This window comes from Xiphias gladius, chromosome 4, assembly GCF_016859285.1.
Source record: "Xiphias gladius isolate SHS-SW01 ecotype Sanya breed wild chromosome 4, ASM1685928v1, whole genome shotgun sequence".
Classification (NCBI taxonomy): Eukaryota; Metazoa; Chordata; class Actinopteri; order Istiophoriformes; family Xiphiidae; genus Xiphias; species Xiphias gladius.
In genome coordinates this window covers 12,900,619-12,919,450 of record NC_053403.1, presented here as the reverse complement: position 1 = coordinate 12,919,450, position 18,832 = coordinate 12,900,619, and the positions used below count along the sequence as shown (strand labels likewise).

The 18,832-nt window shown below is 39.5% G+C and overlaps 1 protein-coding gene across 1 annotated transcript; it reads right to left on the bottom strand.

Annotated features, from left to right (window-relative positions):
* Positions 1 to 3: 3 nt before the first annotated feature.
* si:ch211-225h24.2 lies at positions 4 to 17,224 on the bottom strand. The gene is made up of 5 exons (XM_040125138.1): positions 16,936 to 17,224; positions 16,748 to 16,848; positions 10,145 to 10,201; positions 4,153 to 4,268; positions 4 to 2,769 (listed from the first exon to the last, which is right to left on the bottom strand). The coding sequence occupies exons 1-5, from the start codon at positions 17,045 to 17,047 to the stop codon at positions 2,331 to 2,333; spliced, it is 825 nt and encodes a 274-aa protein (XP_039981072.1). The 5' UTR covers positions 17,048 to 17,224; the 3' UTR covers positions 4 to 2,330.
* Positions 17,225 to 18,832: the final 1,608 nt, after the last annotated feature.

The window sequence follows — 18,832 nt, the reverse complement described above, 5'->3', positions numbered from 1 at the left end:
TTGATTTGGGTCACCGGGAATTGTTTGTTTACTGTATAAAGTTCTGTTGGTTTTTTTTTTTTGTCCTCCTGGATGTAACTGTCTATCCTCCTTGGAAAAAAAATGGAAAAATTGCCATTGAACACAGAAGCAACGTTTCAGGATTAATATTCATTATATTGTGCTCCAGTATCAGTCCCATAACCCTAAAGGCAGTTCAATGGGTTGTAAAAAAAGGAAAAGGAAATACAGTAACAAAAACTGTTCATGTACTTGTCATATTCATGTGTAAATATAAAGGTTTAGAAATTGTAGCAAAGTGTTATTTTAGAGAACAACAGCTTCTGTGATATTACATTTTTAAAATAACTTTACAGTTTGTTTTACAGCTTTAAAGGCCTTATGTTGAAGGACCTTGGTAGACTGTTTCTGGCCACTGTATCAGTGAAAACCATCTGGGTGAAAGTAAAGTCCGGTAAGTCAAGCCGTGTATTTACTCCAAACTGCAAAGTGTTGAAAGAAGCAGAGCCAGACAGTCAGACTGGAGCTTTATTCTACTTTTAAAAATGTGACCCAGCCTTTTGGGGAATAAATACAGGATACAGGCATCTTCGGAAGTGGACCTGTAACTGTAACGTTCTGGCTGCGGTGAAGCAGACCTCAGTATCAAACAAAATTCAGTAAACAGATAAAAACAGGAAAGGAGAGAAGAGAGAAGCAACCTCCAATGGCATGGATTTTTTTTTAAAGTTTCTTAATCACCTAAAAGAACAAAATCATTGTAGAAATGAAATTACTCTTTATCCTCTCAGTCCTATACAGTATACAGATATGCAAACTTAGCCTTAAAGAGCTGACCAGCTGGCTATTATGCACCTCTTCCTGCTGGTGAAGCTAATGGTATCCGCCACACCATTACCTGGGAAATGTCTCAGAGCTGGTGCAGCACAGGTGCATGCTGGGTTGACTCACCTGCACCTGTGTGGATGCTGTGATGAGCACGGAAGGCTTGTGCTCAGAGGACGATCTGGACTAGTTGAAAGTGACAGCAAAATCATGCTGCTGATAAAAGGCACTTTACAGGTCTATGGAGTAACTGCTTTTCTTATTTAAAAACAAACAAAAAAACTATACAGGTATTGGCTTTCTATTTCTTCATTATTACAAGTTTATAAATATTCAGCATAATTTTTTAAACCTGTATCAATCTATGACAAAGTGGGCGTTGTTTTGATTTTGTGGAGCAACATATTTATTATGCTGTGTTGACATCATGCAAGATGGATGGTAGAGATGGGAAAGATTCCCATGTAAAAGACTTGCAAGCATTCACATCATCAAGACGGCTGCATGATCACAGAGTTGGTCGTTTGATGGTTAAAATACTGTGACAATATAACTTTAAATGGGTTTAATTACTGTGACCGATGGTCTTTCACTGATGTGAGCCATCATCATCCTTTTTTGCGGGGTTTTCAGGCACTATTTGTGCCAAGTTGGATATATGTCAGGGCTTTTCGGAAAAATCAGTTTAGTAGTTACAACTTGGATGCTGCTGTGAGCACTATTTACAAGTCAGAACGTCAAATCTCCTCTGCAATGCCAACAGTGATTCACTGAAACAAACATGCACGCATGTCCACCCACAAAATCACTTACTCTGTGAGAAAGTGTCTCTGTCACTCTCTCCCTTTACCCCACGCACACACTAACTGTCCCACACACTGGCATGCCAGACGCCAAAAGTATTTCATACGCTGTTTCACGAACGCACAGCTCATTATCGATGTATAAGTTAGTGTTTCACGCTCACATTCTTCGCTCGGATGCTGTAACTGCATAGACACGAATGAACTGAAAACCATTGTAACAGTAGTAAGTCTTCAGTAGGAGGTTTGCATATTTTTCATCAATCCTCTACTACTAACAGCCCCAAAAATTATATGAAAATCACTTTTCTCATTTCTTGGCAACATCACATATCTACATGCCAGGCCAGTGGATATCAAAGTTAGAAAGGTACAGTAGTTTAAGGCTTTCATTTGTTGTAATTTACAATTTATGCCAATGATTCAAAAGTGGCAGTCCTGCCAAAAGACCCCATTGATAAAAATGACATGTTTTTACGTCTTCAAGGATTTTAAAGCTAAAATACTAAGGTCCAACTTCATGTGTTATGTTCAAGGATTTACTACAGTACAGTATCTCAATACCAGTTGACAATATACAACAATTTTGTCCAAAACTAGACTACTGAGAAAGCAGATATTTGATTCAGGTCTTCATCCTCTTTATTGACGGTACACAGGTGAGGAGGGAGGGAGGGAGGGGTATCAAAGGTTAAATGGCTACTATTTAAACCCCTCCCACGCGCTGTCTGACACAATCCCTCTGCTCATCCTGCTGATGCCGGCCAGCTTGACTTTGGCACGGGCTGTCCACCTGACAGCAGCTGTTGAATCCTTGGAGTCCGACAGGTTAGCATAGCGGGAGGAGTCCTCTTCCAGACCCCGGCTCCCCCAGGAGGCCAATTCCAACGGAAGGCCTAGAGACTTGGGGAAAGACACCGGTGAGTCCCCTCTCTGGCTCTTGTCCTCCGGGGCCTCATCAGTCACAGTCTCGGTTAGGTTCTCCAGGTGAGGCGGCTCCCAGCCCTCCATCTTCTCCGGTTTTTTGGTGGGAGAGATCTGCCTCATCGTCATGGTGACGCTCTCCCAGAAACAGTGGCCCTTCTCTGGCTTGTCCTTCTTTTCCTTCTCCTTCTCATCGTCTTTGATTTTCCTGTGAGACCTTCAGAGAAACACAAACTTTTTTAAAAACTGCTGTTGCACAACCCTTCAGTATAAATAACCAGTTCGACACTAACATCTCAACTATAAATAGTACTGACTGGGTGGGGAACGAGTGTGTATCTAACATCTTAACACCAGAGGAAATTTCAGTCAGCCATTACATGGGAATTCCCGGTTGTTTGTCACAGTGAGGTGATTCATTTACATTTCCTCCTCATACATGTTCCACTTCCCATGTAAATATTTTGGCTTCACACACTTGACCCCTGAGCATATCTCCACTAACATGACTCGAACCGGGAATGATCTGGGCAGGTCGGACGTACATTTTATATGCTGGTAGTGACACCAATATTTTTAGGACAAAGTTACATATAGTTAGCACTGTTGAAAAACTTAATTTGACACTAAAACACAGACAGACTAAACTGCTTAGAGTGGGTTAGCAGGATGACCTGTCCATTGGATGGGAAACTCTGAGACTACATCAAGTAACTAAGTACATTTACTCAGGTACTTCACTTAAGTACAATTTGGAGGTACTTGTACTTACTTAAGTCCTCTCTTGTTATGCTTCTATTTCATTACATTTCCAATGGAAATTTTCTTTTTGATCTGCAATATTTGTTTAACAGCTATAGGTAGTGGCTATTTTGCAGATTAACACATTAAAAACAAAACATATGATTTATTATTAAAATATAATGCAATATTAAAGTTGTTTAAGTATTAATGCATCAGTTATAATAACCCCATAATATTAGTTTATAATAAAATAACTGTGAAAGGGGCCATTCTAAATAATGAGTACTTTTAATTTAAGTACATTTTGCTTATTTTGCTTCAGTAATAATTTGAATGCAGGAATTTTACTTTAAACATTGTGTTTTTTACACTGTGTTATTTCAACTTTTACTTAAGTAGAGGTTCTGTGTACTTCTTCCAACACTGCTTTCAGGTAGTCGCATGTATAGTATTTCATCATTATTATCTCATTTTACTCCGTAATATTTGTCTATTTAGCATCTAAAAATACAATAAATTAAGTAACTAGTAACTATAGCTGACAAATAAACGTAGTGGGGCAAAAAGTAAAATATTTAACTTATATGTAGTGGAGGAGTAACATAATAGAAATACTCAAGGACAAGTATAAGAACCTCAAAGTGGTCTTTAAGTACAGTACTTGGTTAAATGTACTTTCCACTTCTGATTAAAAATACACTTGAAATGTATTTGTGCAACAGTTTTATTATTTGCTCTCGACCTGCCATCGTGTGGACCAATGCTGATGACCGCATTTACCTGGCTCTGCTGTCAGTGCACTGTAACTTGCAGGAGATCATTTGTAAAGATAAAGTTACTGTGTGTGTAACCTCACCCTCTGCGGTCAGCCAGCTTCACTCCAGTCAACAAGAAGTGCTCGTCATCTTTAGAGGAGAACATCCTCCTCTCCCTCCTCTCTTTCTTGGACATGATCTTCTTCACCTTGGCCTCCTGACAGAAACCAGCAGACAAGAGAGCATTTGATTTTTTTTGGATTGCAGAGCTGAAATGAACAGCCTCATCTGGTGCATGTTAGATTGTCAGATCTGATGCCTACCTGTGAGTGATTTCTGCTCCTAAAAGAGGATAATTTCATAAAGTCAACTTTTACAAGAATTTGGCAGAACAGCCTTATGTTCGGACTGATGAACAAACCTAAAACATCTATCCATCCAAAGAAAATGTTTTTTTTGACACTCTCATGTCTGTATGGTAACTACGTAGCCGATAAGCTTAGCTTAGCACAAAGACTGGAGGCAGGGGGAAACTGCTAGCCTGGCTATTTAGAACGGTAACACAAGCAACTCTAAAGCTCACTAACGAAACGCTATATCTTGTTTGTGTAATTCATACAACACGAAGTAAAATTGACAGCTGGTGGTTTTACATGGGGATATGTGCTGTAGCTGTTTCTTGGCCAGTCACAGTGACCTACTGGAGTCTTTGGACAGAGCCAGACTAGCTGTTTTCCCCTTAATATGACACTAGATTTGTTTCTAGGTTCATATTTGCCATGCAGACGAGAAAATGGCGTGACAGATCATTCTGTTATTCATTCATTCTCTGCCTGTTTTGTCATTTCACAACCTGCCTCCTCTGCCTGCCCAGCAGTGACCGCAGACCTTCCTGCCTTTCCAGTCGCCTGATTCCCCCACGCCCAGCTGCTCACCTGTTCCCCATTCCCTCATTATCTCCCTAGTATATATACTGATCTACTTCCGCTTGCACTCTGCCACTTTGTCTATTGTGCTGTCCCAGCTGCACTCACCTTTTTTTTGCCTGACCGTTGAAGTGCTGCATGTTTTTGACCTTGTACCTATGGGGGGTTATGTGCTGGACTATTTCTTGGTTCAAAGTTACTATGCTAGTAGGCAGATTCTTTTACCGTTCAATAGAGCCAGGCTAGCGGTTTTCCTCCTATTTCCAGTCTTTCTGCTAAACTAAGCTGAACTGTTGCTGGCTGTAGGCTTATATCTACTGTACAGACTTAACAGCGGTATCAACTTTTTCGTATAACTCTTGGTACTAAAATGAGTGAGAATAGGTTAAAAAAAAATTTTAAATGTCGAAGGAAAGTTTATAATATCACAACCAACTATAGATGAAGAAAGTTTCTTGTTGCTGTTGGACAGAACCTTATAACTACAGATTCAGTTATCAGCAGCTAAATAGATAGAGAGGTAGAGAGGAAAGAAAGAGCTTGAATGGCATTGACTTGGCAGTAATGTCTGACACATTCCAGTGGAAGACCCTCCACTCCCTCTGAAACTCCTCTGGACTCCCCAGTCACATCAGAATTCCTCCCTGCCCTCGCAGCTTTCCGCTGAGCATAGATACCGCCCTCCTCAGCGATTATGGAACAAACTTTTGGCTCAGTTTCTCTTTGTGCTATGGAAGAATTTCTCAGAGTCATCTGTCAAGGCCATAACGTTTACTCCCACTTTAAATCCATGCCTGGCTTTGTTTTGTCGTTATCAAACCATTCTCCGTATTAACAGAATTATTTCATGAATGCGTCTGACCCTGGCGACCCCTTTTAAACTGCTTCTTTTGTTTCTATGTTTTACATATCGAGGAGGTGCTCATTTCATAGCGCTGTGTTTGTCAGCTGCTACAACAAGCAAACAACTAGCTGGACATGAAAGTAGTCACGCTCAAACCAAACAGGAACCCATACAATAAGATCTGTCACTAGGGCTGAGGTCAAGCTTCAAAAAGTCACTTTTTTTACAGAACAGTTTGTTCTGCAGGTATACAAGATATACAAGCTCTACGTTTTATCAAACACACTCGAGAATACTCACGATCCCACCCATGATCTCTTCTCATATCCAAACGATGTGACATTTGATGGATTTGAAAACACTTTGCTCAGCCCTACTTTTATAACTCCTAAGGAGACAGGCACTTCGTGGATAAAATGAAAAAACAAATCCTCCTCTCCTCATCTCTCATCAAAAAGAACGTGCCTGTGTACAAGAATCTGCCAGTTTCTTGGAGTTTATTATCATCTAAAAACATTTACAAAATTTCATCTCAGTTATTTCAACACCCTGTTTCTCCTCTTTCTGTCTCTCTCCTCGTTCCCTTTCTTGTTTCCTGTGTGCCATCAAGTGTAAACTGTGGATCAGATTTGCTGTAGATCGAGAAAGCAGAGATGCCAAAAGAGATTGAGTCTATCTGTGTGTGTGTGTGTGTGTGTGTGTGTGTGTGTGTGTCTGTGTGTGTTTTCATGTATCTAAATTCCAGCTTTGTATGTGCACACATGCATGCGTGCACATACAGAGGCCTGCCTATTCACCATTCATTTCAGCATTAACCTGCGGGCCTCTAGATCCAAAGCTGCTCAGTGCCCAGTAATCTCTCCGGCCAAAAAGGGGGTAAACCAAGCAGCTCACTGAGGCTGGCTGTGTGGGGGAGCTTTACCTACGGCTCCCCGCTTGGCAGAACAATAGAGCTCCTATTGGGCCAAATTCTTCCATCCATACTTCTGGAGGTGGAAGCTGACGGATTAAAGAGGAATTTAATTTTGGAAATATTGTATGAACTGTAGATGTCAGACATAATTATTTCAACTTTGTCTTTGCTTTTGGACCCTTAGCTCCACTACTGGCGGCTCACATAATTATTTGTTCAAATTCGTCTGTGGCCTTTGTTGCTTTGTTGCTTTCCCCAGTGTCTCTGTGCTTTATGCTATGAAAATTGATTTCCATCACCAATTCATCTTTTTCTTCTTATTTGATCAATCATTTATAAAATGTCAGAAAATATAAAAAACTGCCTATCATAATTTCTCAGAGCAGTTACATCAGCAAATTCTCACTTTCGAGAAGCTGGAACCACCAAATGTTTGGTAAATTTACTTGATAGATTTACTTAAAGAAATTACTTTAAGAAATAGTTTGACGTTTTAGGAAATACTCTTATTCGCTTTCTTGCATTCTTAGATGATTTTTATGCTAAGCTAAGCTAACCAGCTGCTGACTGAAGCTACACATTCAGCGTACAGATATGGGAGTGCTATCAGTTTTCTCATCTAACCCTTTGCAATAAAGTGAATAAGCGTATATTCCAAAAGGTTGAACTATTACTTTAAACAATAAACTGATAATCAGAATTGTTTAACGTGTCATTTGCTGTTTGACTAATTGACCTATTAATCAGCTCACTAAGTCTACAGCAGAAGCACCATTCAATGTGTTACTATGAATATCCTAAGTTTATTTCCAAAATGAGACATCCACCATTTAACAAATGACAGCCACTGTGTCAGTTTGACCACTGGCATAGAAGTGAATCACAGTGTTGCACAGTAGAGAAAGTAAGGAGCCCCTTTGGGACATCTGCTTACGAAATGTATATATTTTTGAGGGCAAAATTAAGAATGTTTTGAAGTACTGCTTGATGAAAGCCTTTCTACCTAGAAGTGGAATCAGACTTAACCACCACCTCCAGTACTCCATATCCACTCCAGGTTGAAGAATTGTAGCCTTGCAACAGTGTCAGAGCAGTCCATGGCTATTTTCAGCCTTGTTTTTCTTCCACAGTGATTGTTCCCGTCCAAAAGCCCCAGCTCCTCGAAAGAATGCTGCATTTCCTTCCGTTCTTTAGCCCAGCCACCCCTTTCCTCACAAACAGGACAGGTCTGAAATATGTCCTGTGAACTAAGTCACCTACAGTGGCTATACATACAGTAGGAAGGCAGCCAGAGTTCAAAGATGAATACACTGTGAGTGTTTGAGGTTTTTTTACGCTCAGAAGAGTACAGACACGACCGCACCTTTGAGTAAAGACTCTTTGTCAGCACAGATTGGGAGATGTTACATATCTCTTATGAACAGAGACACAGCACATAATCTTAGTCACACACTTGGCAAAGCCGCAGATAGAGATAAAATCACCCACATCATAAACCCACACACATACAGAGTTTACAGGGATGATGACAAAGCTGATCTAGATTTTCTCCACTAGACTCACTTTGGCCTTCAGCCTAATTTAAAATTTACAGTGCAAACGTCAATATTTACCTAACCCTAAAGATATACTACTTGGATCTTGTTTTGACGCTCATCCGCGTTGAGTTTCAAACAATCAACAGTCTGCTGTTGATGGTTTAGCAAATTTCTAGATAGGGTTGCAGCAGCTATGTCTCAATCCATCACTCACTTTGTGTGTGATGCCCTTCCTGAAGTATTACTAGTTTCATAGTTATGAGTTCCTGAATCAGACTGCACCTTTATAGCTTAAGTAGTGCTTTAGCTAGGTAAGACTTCAGTAATGTGTAAATTGGTGCCAGGAAATGTGCCACACTGTAATCAACTAAGTTAACAGAAAGACACTGCAGCATCGCAAGCTTTAAATACCAAAAATAAAAATTTTAGGGGCTGAAAGTTATCGAACACTGAAAAGTCCTTTGTTAATGTAAGTGTGACTATGTTTTACTTCACTCTGTCTTATTTCAGATAGTTCCGTTCCTTCCATGTAGTACACTGTGTACACTATGTACTTACTTTCCTAGTGCATGAATTTTGATTGGGTAGTGTTGTCTCGAATCGAACACGGCCGTCGTGCACTTACCGGAAATGAAAATCACGGCTGTTAGCTAACCAGCTAGCCTTCGCATTATCGTTCACGGTACCAAATCATTATAGACTGCTAAATTAACCCCATAAACATACTGATGGATTCTGTCCGATATAGAGGTACTTTGTGAAAAAAAAAAACACTTTGTGTAATCATGTATAACAAATTTGTATGGTGCCGTGTTCAACCAGTGCAACAGCTGCAGCTTCCTTGGCCGCCATTTTCACAATTTTGAAAAATAGGTTGGTGGTCCCTCCACATCAGCTACGTAGCCAAGATGGCAACCATTGAGGGTGAGAAGTGTCCAGCAAGTGCACTGCATGTTGCCATAATTGTCAGTTTGAGCGCAATAATGCACTGAAAATAGCAAGTACAGAAGAATGCAAAATGAGACGCATTGCTTGAGCAGGAAATATCTGATTACGCCACGCTAACCAATCATACTTGGTCATTCAGTCCAACGCTTTTGGCATAAGTTTTTGTAATTTCGGATAAATTTATGTTTTGTTTTAGTGAAATGTAACCTAAAAACTCTCCAATTTACATTGTTATCAAACACACATTTTAATCAAGTGTCAGGACAGATGTGTCGACAGTATTCTCCTTTACTCTTTACTGAACAGGTAAGATATTAGCTATGTAACAGTTATAATTGACTGGCTGTAAATATGTACATATATATGTATATTTATATATATACATTCATATATACACACACACACACATATACACAAGGATAAAGGTACACATATACACAGACGCATGAACCATAACAACAAACAAAACGGTTTTCCTGTAATAATGTTAAGGATAAAGCAGAGGATGATAGCTGAAGGCTGGCGTGTTTACGGATAAACACTGCAGCCTCAGCTGTCGTCCTCCTGCACCCTCCTGCTTTACTTCAGCTGCACTGTGAAACACTCTGTGGTGATCTGACAAGAAGAAACTGTCTGCGACCGTGTGTGTTTATGTGTGTGTGGCATTCAGGTCAATTTAAAGATATGGACGTTTTTGGTGACGTAAGATTGACACTTTTAGGGTTACACAAATATCAGATGACCTCATAAATGCAAGATTGTGAGTGTGTGCACGTCTGTGTTCAGTCAATGTGTGAGAAGATTATGTTGGGCATATCTCTTAGGGAGTCAATGTCAGAGGTAAAACAGTGTAAAACAGTTAGAAGCAGATAGTGTGTTTGTGTCTGTGTTAAGTCCAAATAGATGTGAAGTTGTGCTGCTTACCTTGGATGCGCCAGTGACAGCGTCCTCCTCCTCTTCCTCTCCTTCTATATCTTTGTCCTGCGACACACACACATATACCAGCAGTGAGATAACACAAATAGCAACCTTCCAACACAAACACACACACACACACACACACACACACACACACACACACCCCTTCCACACTTTACAGCAGTGCAGTGTGTGCAGGCTTTCCTGTAAAGGAGTAGGAAACCTTTTTAGAGCTGTAACACAAACACGCCGTGTTTGGAGAGCAAGATTGAGGGATGGATGGATGGAGGACTAGGGGAAGACAAGAGGAAGCCACTGAGCTCAGAGGGCAGATTTAAACAAAAGACAGAGAAAACAAATCCATGACCTATTGCGTTAACGGTACTATTTGGGTATTTAAGCAGAACTATTTTGGTTCCATTGTGCTTCAGTCTCCAGGCTTTTTTTTCAATTTTGCATATAGCCCTTATATAATATTTGTGTTAGACTTTAATTACTTTTATTATTCTGTGTGAGGCACTCATTTTTTTTTTTTTTTAATAATTGGGACGACAGCTTCAGGTCTTTCATAGTCCCGCACCTTGAAATGAAGAAACTTTTTTGTAAGAGACATGATTAACTATACTTAATAATCAAATGCTTTGCTTTTAAGGGTTTTTTTTTTTGTTTTTGTTTTTTTTGTTTTTTTAGCTTTTATTTATTCCATAGCTCAAATCAATGTACAGTGACACCTGTTGCCCAGACATAAGCAAATACAATGAAATAAAGAAGAAAGGGAAAGTAATAAATGTAAAAAAAAGTAATAAAAGTAAATTAATAAGTAAATATGCAAATGAGCAAATAAGCACAGTCAGGTAAGTATTCAATAGGTATTCTAAAAATGCCCATTATTTGTTTAACAAACTTAGCGAGATTGATATTCTTAGTGTAATAATTTCTCAAATATATTGTATTTTAATTAATCTTGTACTATCATTTAACCACAAACCAGGAAGAGCTTTAATGAAACTTGTCACCTTGATCTTCTGTCAAAACTTAAGTGCAGTCTTGGGGCATAGCCATTGTAAATATCTCTTCTTTGAACTCAGCAGGTTATGACCACTGCACCCAAATTTTGATGGAATACCTCTGTAGAGGTTTAACAAAAACCTATATATTATATATAAAAAATACCTATATACCTATATAAAACCTATATATTTTTCACCAACAAAATCAGTCTTAAACAACCTATAGTTATTGCACTGAGGATTATCATAAACCCCATCATGGTACTCCTGAAGATACATACCCTTGAGTCTTAGCTTGTCCTTAAGTTTAACGTATCCTGGATTTATATGTCCACCATTGTTCCATAAATATTTTAAATATGACAGCCCACATTTATTACGGATGTTTTTAAACTTCAAAATGCCTTTGACTGATATTTACTGTTGCCGTAGCCCTGCAGTACGCCTTTGAAGACTTTTGACTTGATTTGGACTTTCCCCAGAAGACTTAAAGGCATTCAATCATAAGAGGAAGGCAGCAACAAGTCCTCAGACATGCACCTGAGCCTGAGATTACTGAAGTGGAGCCAGAATTCCTGTAAAATGATCAAAGCTGTGAGAACTTCTAACATCTTACAACTCCATGAGAGAGCGGAGGAGAAAGGGTGGTTGGACGTGTCTGAGCAAATTCTGCTGGGTCTCCGCCACCTGAGCTGATCACGGACACGCTCTCACACATACTGATTGCTGACTACTGTTAGAGTGTAAAAGCATTAACAACTCGGAAAAGAGGGAAAAACTGAGGGGCGGAGGAGATTCAGGGGGAGAGCGAGTAGTGTTTCGGAAAAATACGCTCCTAACAACAGAAAGCAAGAGTTTTGCTTTCACCCCTCAGGGGGGCATTTTTTTCTCTCTCTGTCTGTCTCTCTTTCCCTCTCTGACTGTGTCTGTGTGTAGCTTAAGCATGTAAATTTTAGCACCATGTTGTCTTTGAAAAAGTCAGATTACTAGGAGATAAAGACGCACAGTGAATTTCAATACCAAAGCACCAATAGCATTTTCACAGAGCCCTCACACCCCAACAATACACCACATTCTCCAAACCCAGTGACTCAGAAAAAGTGCTTTTGCCTGCAGTAATGGTATATTTCACCAAACACTTGACTTAATATATTTAAAGAAATACTAGAGAGTTAGACGAGAAGATCAATGCCTTTCTCATATTTGTACACTAAATATGAAGCTAAAGCTAGGAGACGGTTAGCTTGGCTTAGCATAAAGCCTGGAAGGAGGAGTAAATAGCTAGCTTGGCTCACACATTCATGTTGGGAATGGGAACAACAGAAAAACTTCCCATTATTCCGACTTGGGAGTGTTCAAGAGGACTACCCCCCACTGCTAGCCCTGTAGTCAATTCATCTAACCAGCCTTAATTAGCTGCTTTTCTATTTTTATAGGGGTTTGTTAGCTAGTGAAACCAGATACAAAGTAACTGTGCATAGCTCCTTTTAAATTAGCTGCATCAGTTGTATTATTGTTAACATTGGATTTTATTTAGATGTTTTACTACAGTTTGTTGACACTTCTCTAGTTCTTTTCACCATGTGAGAGATATCGTCGCTGTCAGATATCGTTGATATTTCCAACTCGCAATTACAAGTCGGAGGCTGATGTGTCCAGTTTTTTCCCACTTGGCTTCGCTTAATTACCACGTAAGCAATAGGACATGAGTGCAGCAAACTATTGCTTCAAATGTGAAAAATGTTTGATTTCCATGATGTTAATTCCCTTCAGCAGATGATCCACTCGGCCTTACCTCTTTTTTCCTTCATCACCGCTAATGATTTAGATGTGGGGCGGTCTCAAGTGCTCAGACCCTGATCTGTACTCTCATGATCCCACTTCACAAAGCGGGCCCCCGGCAGAGGAGTAAGAGTGGTGCAACTGAAGTATTCAGGTGTGTTACAGCTTTAAGCCATAAGCAAACAGGCACTTGCACCTCCTGCGAGCTCACAGCTGCCTCTTACAGCCTACTGAACTTCAATAGAGGGTGAGTGGTGAGAAAGCAAACCTGTGGCACAGGGCCTGCTGTCACCCTCGAGCACTGTTGAGGGAGGAAAGATATTGACTTCAAAACCTTCATATTGTCTCCTCCCTTCCTCCTTTTTCTCCCTCTTTACCTGTGTCTGTGGATGTTTTATGCCTTTATACTTGTCTGTCTCTACTTTACTGCCTGTTGGTCTCTGATGTACAGTTTTGACTCACCTTACCGGCAAAACATGTAAATCATCTGTTCTGCTAAAACCTACACAGAGATAACACAGAGTAAACAAAATGCAAAAGAAAGAGGCCTATTGTATCTTGCTATGACTATAGGTACACATAACATTTTGATTAAGTGTTTTAAGAAATTACTACTTTGTACAAGAGTCAGAGAAAATAACAGTGGCGGCCCTAAGGTTAGAAAAACATGGTTGTGACCAGAGGGTCGCAGGTTCAATCCCTGGACCAACAGGATGAATGAGGATGAGGAAAGTGAAAGGGTAGTGCTCGGGGCGCCGTTGAGCAGGGCCCTTTATCCCCAGCTGCTCTGGTGGAGCTACACAGTGGCAAAACAGATCCTACTGTGGTGGTTCCTGGAAGTTTCCAGGTGCGAATGCATGTAAAAGCGAGACTTGCTTTTTTTCAGAAAAGCCACTGAAACTTCCCTGGATAGAGGTTAAATATACAACTAATATGTATCATGGTGCACCACAACAACTCTACAAAACAAAGCAAAGAGTTGAATCAACAGCTCTCAAGTCGCGTCTCAATAAAACGTTGTAACCCTTACAAAGACAGACATAGCATTTATTTAAAGATTATATTATTGTATTGCTTTAAAGAAGTCAAGTGATTCTGTTACTTTTCTGCCTTGTGCTGTATACGTGGTATATTTTCCCCACTTTTTTTCTTGCCTTGTGGAAGAAACAGACACCTTATCCATGGCTCTCCCAAACTGCATTTTGCCCTGACAAAAAGATACACTTCATTTCCTCATTGCGTCAATTAATGCTAATGCTGTAATTTACTGCAGAGTAAAGTTAAGCAAACCACCACCTTATTTCTAAAGTGGCAATTTTTCAGGCAGAAATGAGAGACATTGCACTGGTTTCTTCTTCTCAAATCTGAAGATTTTGTTCTGTTATAGTAAACCTTATATATCTGGGTTTTGAACTGTTGGTCAGAAAAAAAAAAATAAACAACATGAATAATGGGAAATTGTAATGAGCATTTTTCACTATTTTCTGTCACAGACCAAATGATTAATCGATTACTCTGTAGATGAATAGACAATGAAAATAATCAGTAATCATTACCCTGTTTTGAGCTCTGGTTTTCCAAAAATTCCTTTTATGTAGCCTTAAAGTTCAATCAACATTTTCCTGATTCACTCTAACATGTTTGATTAACTTTGGTGACTTCAGGTGAAGTGACTTCAATGTGATCATGATGCAAAAATGCTTCAGCTAATCTATCTTTTTCTCTTTCTACTTCACTGTCTCTGCGGGAGGCAGACCAGACGTTGTAGCTCCTCCGATTTGAATAAGGGGAAGGAAAAGACTGCATGTCCAGACTGTGTTCTAATAACTTTTTATCCTGGCTTCATCCTGTATCACTACTGGGTTACATCTGTCTCTTCAGTGCGTGTACGACATTTTATGATCCCACCCCTGACCCCTGGATGTACTTTATTGCCATGGCAACTCCAGGGGACCTCCCCGATGACTTTCCCAGGATTTCTGAGGAAAATTCGCTGCTCTGTTCTCAAATCAGATCATATCAACTAAGTGGTCCTAGTGACCACTGGAAAGAGAGTCAGAGGCTGATCTCAAAGCAGCTCTGCGGAGGTAAGGGCCACTTGCGTTGGTTCCCAGGGTGGAAGTTAAGGACGGCCAATAAAACCCAGCCAAGGGTCAAAGATCTTGACCTTATCACAACAACAAATGAAAAATGCTGGGAAACGGTGTTGGTTGATCTTCCCAATTGCGTACTACTGTATGACAGTGAATGCGGTGCAGAACACTGACGGAGTTCTTAAAAAGTATAGAAAAAGTATTAACTTTTTTTGTCTGACTTCTCTGCGTCTCCACTTTTATTATTGTCTTATTTGAACATTTGCAGTTTTAGAGATTCAAGCTCTGTAACATGTCCTATTGTCAAGTGAGAAAGCCTCTGAACGCTTACACATAACGGTTTACTACGCACATGAAAAGAAAAAACAGAACTGTCTCAGTTCTCTTCCCATAAAACCTTGATTCATTGTACAGTTTAAAAAGGGTTTTATCACGCATAGTAAGCTGATTAGATAACACAAGCGTGATGCTACGAAATTATTTTGACTGCCCAAGCTTACGTCTCCATTCACTCCAGTTTTAGGATTTAACGAGACGTCAGATGTAAAAAACAGTCTACACTGGGAAGGATTTTACTACAAGAGGTTCGAGAAATAAACATGTCAGCTTGCTATTTCTTACGAGTCAGGACTGCTGGATGCCTTTTCCTTTTCCTTGTGTGTGCGCGTGTTTGTATCTTATCACAGACCCCCCCCCCAAACACCTTGACAGAACCCAGCTGCTTGCAAGTGCTACTTAGACCTCACACATGGCCCCGGGTCACCTGGGAAATGATGAGCTTTTCTGTGTGTGTGTTTGTGTTTGAATGCCTGTCTATCCCTATATCGAGGTACACAGAAAAGACCGACTGAAAAGATTCACCAAAAACTATTGTATAAACACAACAAGGAAACAGTTGTTAGTGCTGTCTGCCAATCACAACTCTGTCCTTTACTATTTGAAGAATGCAAATGGATTCAAAGTTGACACAAATTTGTGTGTGAAATTATTCCTGCTGTACTGTATTTATATATAATTATAATATCCTTGTTCCCATGTGGATTTACATTGTCTCTGAAGTGCTGGATGATTATACTGAGTTTGGCACCTTGCTTTCTCCTGTTTTATCACCAGTATCTCCTCTTTGACCTCTCAGCATTTTTAAGTCACTTTCCTCCTCAGCTGACATGACATGAGTTTGAGTTTGAGCACTTGTCCTCCTTCTCCTCCTCCTCCTCCTCCTGCTGCACCACAAGCTCAGTTTAACAGCATGAGGTGTATCTGGTCACTCTTCAGGAGGTTCAGCAGCTCCAACAGAAAAGTATTTTAGAAAACCATCAGAATGATTTTAAAATTGTAGTTGGTTTTGTGCTTAATTTCTGATGTTTTATACTTTTTCTAATTTAAAGTTTGTGTATGGGCCCACTATTAAATATCCATCCAACGTTGATTTATTTTTTTAATGTATTTATTTGCTCCAAACAGGCGCAAAACTGTCATGCAGTGGTTTTTGAATCAACTTTGCTGTTAAGCCCCGTAGCCTCGTTTTGATATCCTGACACTTGTTTCTAGAAAAACAAAACACTGAAACAAGTGAAACAAGCACAACGACCCATTTTAGTGGAGTTGCACATGATCATTTTGCCATTTTTTTTTTTTGTTTTTTACCCCGTTGTTTAAGGGAAAACACCTGAAAAACACAGCAATCAACACCGCTGTTTCCTTTCTATCTGTTTCATTATTACCTTGTAGGAGTGATGGTGGTGCCAGGACATGTCGTCTTCTTCTGACGCATAATCCACCAGAACTTTGCTCTTGCTTTTCTTAAACATATCTGCACCTGTCGCTGAACACAAGCCGTTCTGGTCTTCTGAAAATACTTCGGTCGCAAAAAGTCAAAAGTTTGGTCCCCCCTTTTTTTTTTTTTTTTTACCGTTGCTCTTCTGGAAAGGTCGCAGCGACGCACCACCGAAGCGCGATCCGCTCTGTTGGTTATTTCTCCAGCAGCAAACCCAGGAGGCTTTCTCTGAAAACAGCCTATTCATTCATAGAGGTGCCAGGAGCCTGAAGGATCGAGCTTTTTTTTTTTTTTAATGACGCTTACTATTCGTTTCGTAAGTGTTTGGCGTGTGTTTTGTGCGTTTTTACGCAGGCTCAACCACCTGGACCTCAAACCGTCGCTCCTCCCATATCCCCCATGCTCCGGATCCGTGAAGTTGCCATGGTAGAAGGGAGACTTGGATCATACGTCTCATCTCTGGCCAATGCAAGCATTTTAGCTGTGCTCTCTTGCAAAAATAATGAAACTTTTTCACATTCTGAATGGAGAAAGTGTAAAAAGAAATGAACTGATATTTGGAATTTACTCTCAAACACACAGTGAAACACTTTACCTCTTAAGTTCCCATTGTTTCAAATTTTGCAAAAACATAAATCCGGTTTGTTTTTGAGTTAGTACACAGTGTATGCTGTACATACATACCTATTCAGTAGGGGAGGAAGTATTCAGATCCTTTACGTGTGTAAGAAGAATAAAACAATGTTAACAAAATACTCCATTACCAGTAGAAATCTTTCTTAAGTAGAAGTAAAGAGCAAAATATACGAAAAGTATCAAATAAAAGCACTAAAATGACACAGAATTACTATACGGAGATTTAGATATTAGTTGACTTTTATTACTAATGCCTAAACGTGAGCATTATTCTAATGTTGCAGCTGGTCTACTATCTCATGTACTGCTGGACACCTTAATCTATAACACTTCATCATAGTTTATAAAATGTTCCTCGATGTTGTATGTAAAATCTTAATCTGCAAAGTAACTATGGATTTCATGTAAATGTAGTGAAGTTAAAAAGTAAAACACAAGTTAAAATGTAAAGTACAAGTACATGTACCTGAAAACTATACGATATTGTAAGTTGTCTTGCTATAATCTATGCTGTAGTGTATGTCTGATCAGTGTTTTGTTGAAAGATTAAGCGAGATATTCTTGGCTCTCATTTTTTAGACCACAAATACAAAAGGCACACAGGCACCACATACAAAAAAAAACAAAAAACAAAGAAACAATCTAAATTTAGCGTCTGTTTGGGGTTTTACTTTTTTCTTTTTTCTATCCAGTCATTTTTACAACAATATGTGGAAGTATAAAGATGTGCTATTTTGGTCAAAGGTCTTCTCTCTTGACTTTTATCTCCCAAACTTTCAAATAAACCAAATATTCGGAGGTCAATCCACGGAACAAAATCAGTTCTTCAGTAAGTACTTGTCATATCCGGTGTGTGGGAGGGTAGATGTTTTTGTGTTAATGTTATTTTTCAAAAAAGGCTGATCTCATATTAACTGTAGACAGAGGCTGTTTGTTGTATCAAATAAAATCCACCGTTCTTTATTTTTGTCCACTAGTGACAGGTTTTCTAAAAAAAAAACATCTTTCTCTCTCTTTTTTTCTCCGTCTCTCTCTCTCTGAGACCTCTGATGCCGGGGGAAACAAATGACACATTATGTCGATGGACCGACTTCTTAAAATAGCAACAGTTTAGCTCCAGTTAAGACCACTCACCTGATTCAAAGGGCCTTAAATTCCTGTTTCAGTGCCCACAGTATACAGTTAGTTTGTTTTTGAGAATTTCAGGTGTTTTCTGCCCAGGAAAGTAAATGTTTTGACGCACTGTTTTTTTTTTAGCAGCACAAGGTGTTGTGCTCTTAGTTGGATTTAACGATGTAATTATTCTATTACAGCAGCTGCAATCAGAGTCAAAACAGCAGCAAGCCAGAGCCATGTTGAAAACAGTCGTTTGTTTTTATAACACATAAAATATCCC

Bases quoted from the DNA above. Each gene is read 5' to 3' on its own strand.
- si:ch211-225h24.2 (XM_040125138.1), bottom strand. From the start codon at position 17,047: ATGAATAGGCTGTTTTCAGAGAAAGCCTCCTGGGTTTGCTGCTGGAGA. The intron at 16,849-16,935 runs GTAAAAAAAAAA...GCTTGTGTTCAG, and splicing joins ACCTTTCCAGAAGAGCAACG to CGACAGGTGCAGATATGTTT. The intron at 2,770-4,152 runs GTGAGGTTACAC...GTTTCTCTGAAG, and splicing joins AAGCTGGCTGACCGCAGAGG to GTCTCACAGGAAAATCAAAG.